Source organism: Vigna umbellata, chromosome 3, assembly GCF_029865625.1.
Source record: "Vigna umbellata cultivar VRB3 chromosome 3, Vumbellata_1.0, whole genome shotgun sequence".
Classification (NCBI taxonomy): Eukaryota; Viridiplantae; Streptophyta; class Magnoliopsida; order Fabales; family Fabaceae; genus Vigna; species Vigna umbellata.
In genome coordinates this window covers 55,797,012-55,806,407 of record NC_142167.1, presented here as the reverse complement: position 1 = coordinate 55,806,407, position 9,396 = coordinate 55,797,012, and the positions used below count along the sequence as shown (strand labels likewise).

At 35.2% G+C, this 9,396-nt stretch overlaps 2 protein-coding genes across 4 annotated transcripts in view; one reads left to right on the top strand and one right to left on the bottom strand.

Annotated features, from left to right (window-relative positions):
* The first annotated feature begins 380 nt into the window (after window positions 1-380).
* On the top strand, window positions 381-6,094 carry LOC124840682 (uncharacterized). Of its 3 annotated transcripts, none has more exons than XM_088108171.1 (3): window positions 381-543; window positions 1,968-2,187; window positions 4,028-6,094. In XM_088108171.1, exons 2-3 carry the CDS (start codon window positions 2,138-2,140, stop codon window positions 5,991-5,993), a joined length of 2,016 nt encoding a protein of 671 aa, XP_087964297.1. In that variant the 5' UTR covers window positions 381-543; window positions 1,968-2,137; the 3' UTR covers window positions 5,994-6,094. The 3 variants fall into 3 exon arrangements, with proteins under 3 accessions (XP_087964297.1, XP_087964298.1, XP_047172738.2); XM_088108172.1 differs by lacking the exon at window positions 1,968-2,187 and adding an exon at window positions 3,079-3,322 and having other exon boundaries at window positions 382-543; XM_047316782.2 differs by lacking the exon at window positions 1,968-2,187 and having other exon boundaries at window positions 382-543.
* A 1,121-nt stretch (window positions 6,095-7,215) lies between these two features.
* Window positions 7,216-9,396, bottom strand: part of LOC124840685 (4-diphosphocytidyl-2-C-methyl-D-erythritol kinase, chloroplastic-like) — a 4,414-nt gene continuing 2,233 nt past the window's right edge. The window contains exons 8-11 of the mRNA XM_088108176.1: window positions 9,218-9,317; window positions 8,815-8,914; window positions 8,279-8,364; window positions 7,216-7,663 (exon numbers count right to left, since the gene is read on the bottom strand). Of these exons, the coding sequence (XP_087964302.1) occupies window positions 7,566-7,663; window positions 8,279-8,364; window positions 8,815-8,914; window positions 9,218-9,317 (384 nt within the window). The 3' untranslated portion in view covers window positions 7,216-7,565. The remainder of the gene's footprint in view (window positions 7,664-8,278; window positions 8,365-8,814; window positions 8,915-9,217; window positions 9,318-9,396) is intronic.

Below are 9,396 nucleotides of genomic sequence, written 5' to 3'. Positions count from 1 at the left end.
TAAGATAATTATAATTTTGAATTTAGTGGAATTATCCATCTTAACCATGCGTTCACAAACTTAAATTAAGTCAAATTTGATTTCAAATTTTAAATTAAATTTCGTGTTAAAGTGAGATAAATTAAATTGAACTTATCTTTAATCTTACATCTAATGTCTTCTTTATAATTGATAGTTTAAGATTTTTAAACGACTTTGCTTAAAACTTAAGATTAGAAAATAACAAGACAAAACATAAAAAAGTAAATGTAAAATTTAAAAGCAAATAATTTTTTTATAATTATTATTTGAGATATAAGAGAAAGAAGGTAGACACTTTTTCAATAGAGCAAAGAAAAAAGCAACTGAACCTCACTATATATGCTTCGTTATTAGGATATTGACAATTTTTCATTTCTCTTTTCGCAAAATTTCGGATCTCTTCAGTTTCATTGAATCAAAACCCTAATTCCCCCAATTTCACTTTTAACATCGAAAAACCTATCTCTCTCGTTCTCGCTCTAAGTTGCCGACCGTTTTCCCGTTCTACAGCTTGATTCTCAGGTTCTTTCTTCTTCTCTTTCTTCTCCTTCTTCTTTCTCTGCTTCTCAATTCTCTCCATAGTTTTTTTCCTTTTAAGCTCAACCATAATTATAAAAAAAAAATTGCCAATTAAACTCTAATGTTTGGTTTCAGTTGTTTAAGTTGTATTTTTCTCTTGCTTTCGCAATTGTGGAATTTCGCGATTTGCATTCAGCATTCAGTGGTTATTCGAATTTTTGGAATCGGAATTTCGGGGACGCGTTTGGATTTGGTCTGAGTTTGGTTTTGTTGTTGATGGATCCTTGGTCGGGATTTGCTGTGAATTTTGGCTTGTGTTACTGATTTTGATTGTGCTGTACTGGGTGCACGTCGGCAATATGTTCTAAAGACTGAAACAACAATAATGGCTTTAATTAGTAGCATTGGATAAGCTGTAGTTGATAATATGATTTTTTTCATATTTTTCCTTACTATATGATGTGCTTGTTCTATTACGACTATGTTGGTGGTTGAGTTTGTGTGCAACTGATTGTATGTGTTGCTGTATCTGATAATGCTATCTTTGTTGCAGGCAGGTTACATATTTAGGTGTCTGCCTTTCATTAGTATAGTACTGAAACTACTGTATTAATTAATTGCTTATCGGTGTTTAAGTTGACTGTAACGATCTTTGCTTAAGTTGGAATATCATTTTCTTCGTTTTTTAATTCGGGATGAACTTTACCGCAATAGGAGTGTGTAATGTTTTTATCCTGCTCAGATTGTCTTTTTTTTTTTTTTCATAGTAAAAGGGATTGAAGGTAACTATTAAATAGTTAGTAAGAGTGGAAGGTTAAGTATATAATTTGATTTAGTCTATCCAAATTTACATGGGGGCGTGCCAAAATAGAATATGAATCAAATACTTATAACTCTGATTTTGTGATTTTTGTTTAAGTTAGTGTTCCTTCAACATATCGATATACTGCGGGGAAGTCCACTGACGACATGTAGTCCTATTCTAATTGCTAATTTCCTCATTTTCATCATAATATTCTGTACAGAAGAGGAAGGTCTGGTAATAGATTAGTAATATTGGATGATGTTAGGACTAAGACTAAATAGAACGGCGCTGGGTCTTCTAAGGCTTATCTGCAATGAATGTCGATATTTATTGAACTTGACAAGTATGCTATATTTGTACCTTCCTTTGTTTGGTGACCGACCTGTATTGTATATCTTTTATGGTAGTAGAAGGTTAAGTATATGGGAATTATGACCTGTTGGAAACTTGATTTATTGCACTTAGGTTTCAAAATAAGGGGAGAAATGTTTCAGTGGATCTTTGTTATTGGTTCTTTATATTTGTTGAAAATTTTGATATTATTGTACCTGTACCTGATTGAAGTGCTGTAGTTGTATCTGCGTGTTGAGTTATTTATTTGTTAGGAAATCTTTTTTGTTAGGGTGTATACAAGGATATGTAGGGGATATTGCTAGGGAATTGGCCTGATTGGTGGTAACTGACTGCCAGCTCGGCCATGGGGTAGAATTGGAGGGAAATTCTGTTGTAAGCTATGGAGAAACATTAAACAAGAGAAGAGTAGAGAGAAGCAAAGGAAGTAGTGTCTAAGGAATGGATGCAACGGTTCATGGCCTCTCCAATATCCTACGTTACTCAAACAGGTTTTGTTAGATTACGTGATTCCTGAACTCTATCAGTTTCCATCCTTTCTATACTTGATTAAACAAGTTGTAGTAATATCTCCTCAGGTTTTCTCGAATCACACTCACCCCCTTTTTCTATCCTTATAATGGCCCCCCTTTTAGGGGGTGTAAGTGTAATGTTTCTTAAAAATTTAAGTGATGCATGTGTGATTAAAAAGGGACGTCAGTGTAATGTTTTAAAAGCAAAGTGCAGGTCTGTGTAGGATTTTAAAATATTTGGAGTGTAACTGTAATTTTAAAAAACTTCTGGGGGTGTATGTGGAATTTACACAACAAATTATCTACTTTGTTTGGGATAAGGGTTACAAAGTGTGGAGAGATGCTTGTATTGTTTTGGTTGTTTTAAAATTTTAATTGTTTTAATTTTTCCTGATTAAAGCACTGTAGTTGCATCTGTATACAATTTGTGCACTAATCACTATTAGATTCCATTCTTTCAATACTTAGATTGAAACAAATTATTGACTCTTGCTTTTCGTTCTGGTTTTTTAAAATGGTAGCAATGCAATTTTCATGCTCTGTAATGTGCTTCTGTAGAGAGCATTATTTTGGTCGTCAAATAGATTTTGCATTGTATGAATCCTTTAGTACTCATTAAATTTATAGAGATCGTCATGGACATAAATAAGTTATTCCAGAGAAGGAAACTGCTAACCAATGCAACAAGAACATTTGAGAATCTATGTCTGAACCATAGTAGTAAGTATCGTATGAAACACAATACGAATTGTAAGATACGATATGATTCTCCACCTATATGAATTGCTTGGCTACTCGTTTTTGCTCCCGTATGTTGTTCATATCGTATGATTCGAATTCTGAATCGCTTCGAATCACCCCGAATCGTAGCTTGAATCGTAGCATCCATGGACAGAGATGTTACTCGCAGTGGCACCTCTCATGCTGACACCTCCCACGGTGGCTACTCTTGCTGCAACAACTCTTGTAACAGTGTCTCTCGCAATGGCGCCTCTTGCCGCATGCCTCAATGCCTTCGCTGATGAGGGAGAAGAAGCCAGCAGACCTTGCGACAGTGGCACCTCTATGGTAGCTACTCACTGCAGTGACACTCATGCCGGCATCGTGTGCGTCTGTGAGTAATGACAACCTTAGGGTTTTAGTGGGTTGGAATTGGGACCCATTTTTAACCTTAAATTTTAGCCCATTTTGTTTAAAACATTTTAAAGCCCAATAAGTAAATGGTGACTCCATCTAAAACCACTATACAACCTAACCCAATCCAACCATTATAATATTAACTTAATTTATCCACTATACAACCACTCTTTTTTAATGTGATTGTTGTTGTTAATTACATCTCTACATTTTTGTATGTCTTGCATGTTACGTTTTTTACATGTTTACGAATGGCGATAAGAAAAATAAGCTCTCAGATACGTGATTCAACTACCATGGTTTGAACTCAATCTATGCATGCCACAAATATTCAGGGGACAGAAAAGCAGTTTCTTCTGGAGGAAACTTCTTTTAACGATAAATATAATCCATTTGGTTTTGTTGAATTATATTTTTTTATTGGTTACTCGCCCTCTGTTTTCCTTTTCCTTCTGTAGTTGGTAGTAGTTTAAACTGGGTTCTGTTGTCATCCTGTAATCCTTAAAGCACTTGGTTGTTTGCAAACAGATCCATATGCATGATGGTATTGATGTTAACAAAATGTTGTCTAGTAGATGCGATTTTTTTTTTTATTTTGTTGATGCCTATAATATTGCTTCTATAGTAATTTCTTAGTTCACTAAAAACAATTTAATCTGATTATTTCTCTTCTATTTTTCAGGGACATATTCTTTTTTACTAAAAAGATGTCTCCTTCCAAATCTAAGTCTAAAGACAAAAAGGCAGGCAAAGAAGGTCAGAAGCCTGTTGCCAAGTCTTCAGGATCTGCTAATGCAGTAGCTGGTGTACCAGCTAGTGCATACAACCCTTTATTGGGAACATTCCATACTTTGGAGATGCAACCGGCATCTACATCCCAAGTACAATCAAATGGTCGTTTTCGGAATATAGATGAGACAGATGAACATCCTACTGGCTCAGTGGTAGCTGGTGTGGAGTATGATTCTGTTTCTAACAATGGTAGTTGGTCTGGTGAGTCCGAGGACCATAAAGAGAAATCTTCCAATCCTCCTGTTCGACTGGAGGCAGTTCCAGGAGCGGATAATGACAAACGAGAGAAAATTCGCCAGAAGAATGAAAAGAAACATCAACGGCAGAAGGAAAGACGGGCACAAGAGTTGCATGATCGTTGCAGTGGATATATTATGTCAAGGAAACTAGAGGCACTTGCTCAACAGCTTGTGGCAATGGGATTTTCTCACGACCGTGCAACAGTAGCATTGATACTGAATGAAGGAAGGGTTGAGGAATCAGTAGCATGGCTCTTTGAAGGTGGTGAAGAAGCAGATAATCATAAAGATGCAAATATAAGTGGGAGTAATTTGAAAATTGATATATCAGAAGAACTGGCTCAGATTGCAGACCTAGAAATCAAGTTCAGTTTCTCAAAACAGGAGGTTGAAAGAGCAGTTGTTGCCTGTGAGGGTGATCTTGACAAGGCTGCAGAGTCTTTGAGAGAATTGAAGATGGATCGACCATCTGGTCCACCAAAGCCAGATGAAGTTGGTGATCCTCCTTCATTTGATGGTAAGCAGACAGGAGTTGTGAATCAAAATGCTAGGCCACAGTCTAAACCCATTCTTTCTCCGAATCAACTCAAAAAAGATGAAAAGGATTTTAACTATACCAAGCAAGCAGTTACTGGAGGGTCTGCGGAATCCAGCAACAAACCTATGCAGCCTCTTAAGAGAATCCAATCCAAGTCTGATTGGGCAAAGCCTCAACAAGCTTCAATACCAGCTGACAAGAGGTGGCCAAGTGCAGGATCTAATCCTTCGGTTTCTTACTCATTGGCATCACCATTACAAGTGTCACCAACACCTTCTAAGACAGAAGCTTCTTATGTGGCTGTTGGAGGTGATTATAAGATCCTTCAACCTGGTCAAGCTAAGGAGCCAGTAATTGTGATGCAGCGGCCTCAAACTGTTAATACAAAGCAGATTCCAGCTGCCAGCTTGAGTTCTTCTCCTCCTGGAATAGCTGCCAGTTGGTATCCAACTAACAGTGTAGAAGTTATGAAGTCCAATGGCTTTATGTCTCACCCTCCTAGCTCTAAAAGCCTCAGTTCAAACTATTTCAGTTCTAATCAAATGTACCACCAACTTCAGGGTCAGCCTCCTCAACAGTTTGTGGCTGGCAATAGCAGTTCGGTAGATCTGCAAGCAACCAACCGAGGGAGTAGCCTATGGAATAGAACAATGGCTGCGTCTCCAACGCTTGCTGCTGCTTCTTCTCTTGGACTCTTTTCTGGGCTGGGATCTGCAGCAACTTCAGGGTCAACTTCTCCAGTAGACTGGAGCACTGGTGGGTCAATGCAATTTGATTATACCAACATTGATTGGTCCTTGGATAGAGGCTTATCTCCACCTAGGTCTAATGCATTATTGCTTGGGCTTTCACCTTTTACAAAGAGTAGTGCTCTATACGGCTCAAATGCTTCTGGTGTGGATCCTCAGCCAGCAATTAGATCATTACCCTCTAATGGTAGCATTGTTCCCTTGCCTGGATTGCAAGATGGTGGAGTATCTCCTGCTGAAACATCAGGTTCTCGGGAATGGAGTTCTCCATTTGAAGGGAAAGATCTTTTTAGTTTACCGAGACAGTTTGTTTCTTCTCCCTCCCTGTAGAGTAGAGGGGAGAAATCAAATGAATAAAAAAAAAGACCAAAAAATGTGTGGATTTGATGTTTGTTCTTATGATGCTATAGTTCATATGATGTTGGTCGTAAGCTTTCTGTGAAAAACAGGCGTCGAATTTCACATGCACTGTACACTTCACCGTCGCATGCACAATTCACTTTCAAACCTAAAAGTTTTCCACGTCCAAAACCGGATATTTTTGTTATACTGCAGCCTCAAAAGGACACTGTATAAACTGGGTAGAGCCGTGGAATGTCTGATAAAATCTCATATTCCATGATTCCCCAGTCCTATGACAGTGTAGTGGCAAGTGGTACATTTTTTCAAAGGTTCAATTATTAAATTTATCATTTAATAATTATTATTTTCTTAATTTTATCACCTTTTCATTTTCATTTTACAACTTTTAATTTTTCACGTATTGTATGAATATCTTATCCAAAAACGGATCATTAAAGTGAAAACGGAATGTTTTAAATTTAGATAGAGATATTTTAAGTGGTCAATTTCGGGAATGATAATAGTTCAATGATAAATTGTGTAATGAAGTTTTTTAAGCCAAGGTAAATTCTTTTATATGACAGGTTTGAAAATAGATATAGTCACGATACACATTGGAATAAAAACAATTAAAATTTTGTGGAAGATCATCTACGAGAGATATTTGTATAATGTGGTGTTTTTTCAATAAATTTTCATCAATATGTTTAATAGAAGGATTGTAGTGAGTTATTGGTGGCGTATTCTGTGTTAATATATAGACGACCAACATATCCGCATACTGTAGCATTCAATTTCAATAGGATGCCAGATTGGCATCTAAAAAGAAAACCTTTAAAGCATATATATATATCAAATGAATTTGGATAATTTGAGAAAATGAGTTTATTTGCATTTCTGGCTGGACTACCTATCCCACGTTTATGCTATTTTATTTTATTTTTTATTGTTGTATAAAATTGATTGTATGCTGAATATAATTAAATATGTTTTTTATTATTTTATTAATATCATATATTTATAACTATATATTTAGATTTTATTTCATATTTTATATTTTATTTTACTTGTAGTTCATGAACCATTTATTTAACCTTCTGATAAATATTTCTACATTTATATCGTATGTATACTACTTCCCACCAAGCTAATACCAGCTTGAAAAAGGGATAGCAAGGAGAAAATTGTCAAGTATTCTGTGCAGGTAAAATATCAAAAATCAATTTTTCACCATATAAACATTCCAATGTCAATTACATTAAGTGATTCAAAAATCAAAAAGACCATCCAACTTTGAAACAGAACTAAGATCATCTTTAACTTGCAACATTATTTTTAGGGTCTCTGAATAATTGCTAATAACCACGACAAATTATTCGGACATTGTTACTTCTTAGAAGCCCTCCTTAATATTTATTCAACCGATTATCTCTCTAACTTTATTGTTTCCCAGCAGTTAAATTGCAAAACTTAATTTTTACATCATTGAATGATGCAGGAGAAAAAGACAAGATAATGCAATTCTGCATTACAGTCTTCTTATCTTGAAAGTCCATATGCTTAAACAGAGTCTGAAACAACAGAAGCAGAGGCAGAAGAAGGATTTGAAGCAGGTTCTTGATACCACTGGTTTGCCTCCCTAGTGAGAAAATAGGCATCTGCAAATGACGGTGAGAAATTCACATCAAAATCAAAATCCATCATAAGCTCATTCTAAAACACCATCTAATAAATATATGTACTTAACTTCTTGGTAATATAAAATGCATACACTTGTTGAAATAGTTTCACTAAAATAACCTCCTTTTCCCAGTAAATGCATTACTTTTATCTGGTGCATATATACATTAACAATGATATAGTTTAAATTAGAAATAAAATTAATACTTCATTGAGTGCTGAAATAAAATTAACCCTTTCAGTTAATGCAGTTAGAGAAGAACTTTTAAGGACTTCATTCAACAGGAGCATTTGAATTGACCTTAGTTAATTTTTCAAATTAACATAATATTGTAAGGGATTTATGTTTCTGATGACAACTCAATTTGCAGATGAAATGCATGTTGCACCTCTGCACATTCTTATATGCTATATAAGTAAAATTAGCCAATGTGAACAGGTAAAAATGCATTTCCCACTTTCCAAATCATAAGTAATGTAGAATTACTCATTTCAGCTTCTGGATAATGGATGTCTGCACATGGAACTAGAGCTTCAATATATCAAACATGGATGTAATTTTCTACTTTCAAGTTTAATTTATCAAAGCTTACCTGATAAGAACACATCTTTGTATTCATCATCATCATAAACAAATTGTGGAGGATCAGGAGAGCCAATTCCAACAATGGTGCTTCCACTGCATGAGATGTATTCAGACAGCATATAAAATGATTGCATCTTTTCAAATCATGACTCCATATTACAACTAAAAGAAAGAAGATCAAGAAAAATATTGACCACTTCAGAAGAATTAATACCTCAGTTTACTTTTATGTATAACCTTTGATAGAATTGATTATAAAAGAATTGTAGAACATAGAGGATGAAAAACCTTATTCTCTCATATTTCTGAATGGAATATAAAGGGATAAATATGGAGGAACAGGAGATAATAATTGTGAAGAGTGACTGACAGCATTGCTCTGTGGCAGAAGGGATTAGTATCACATACAAAGGGTGTGGAGAAACCTTTAGAAACAAACACACAATATATTTGTGCCTGGGGCCAGCTCTAGCATGTTTCTATGACTTATACAAAAATGACAGTCTAGATATTAAAGAATAATAGGTTTTCCAGTGTTTTCACCTTCCTGACATAAAAACAGCACCATATTCTCCACGACCAGCTGCACTAATGCGCTGCTTCAGTCTTTTGAGAGATGGGAGAACTTCAAACGCGGGAGGTTCTGGAGATGAAGGAAAAAGGAAAACATGAAAAGAAAATTAAAGTCAAAAGCACCAGAACAGAACTTCAATGAGAATCAAATATAACTGTGCCAATGATTGGAAGAATTGATGTTGTGCAAGATATTAAGGGACACAGTTGATATTTCAGTAAATTGTACATACAATTATATAATGAAAATAGAATAGTAGAATATCAGTTGTGCTATTTACCATCATTGTAGATCTCATAGAATTATGTACAACTTGCATTCAATAAAATCAAATCAAAGGAAAAGTGAGAAAATACATAGCTAAAAGCATACCTAAATCATTAATACAAACATCTTGTGAGATTCCAATTTTTGAGATCTTGTCCAACAATGTTAAAGGATCAACATTACTAGTCTGGTCCAAACGTAGACGCTGTACCATTGGAAGTTGTTAAATTCGGGACTAAAAGTTGGGGGAGGGGGGTATGATTTCATTAATACTCCGAAAAGAC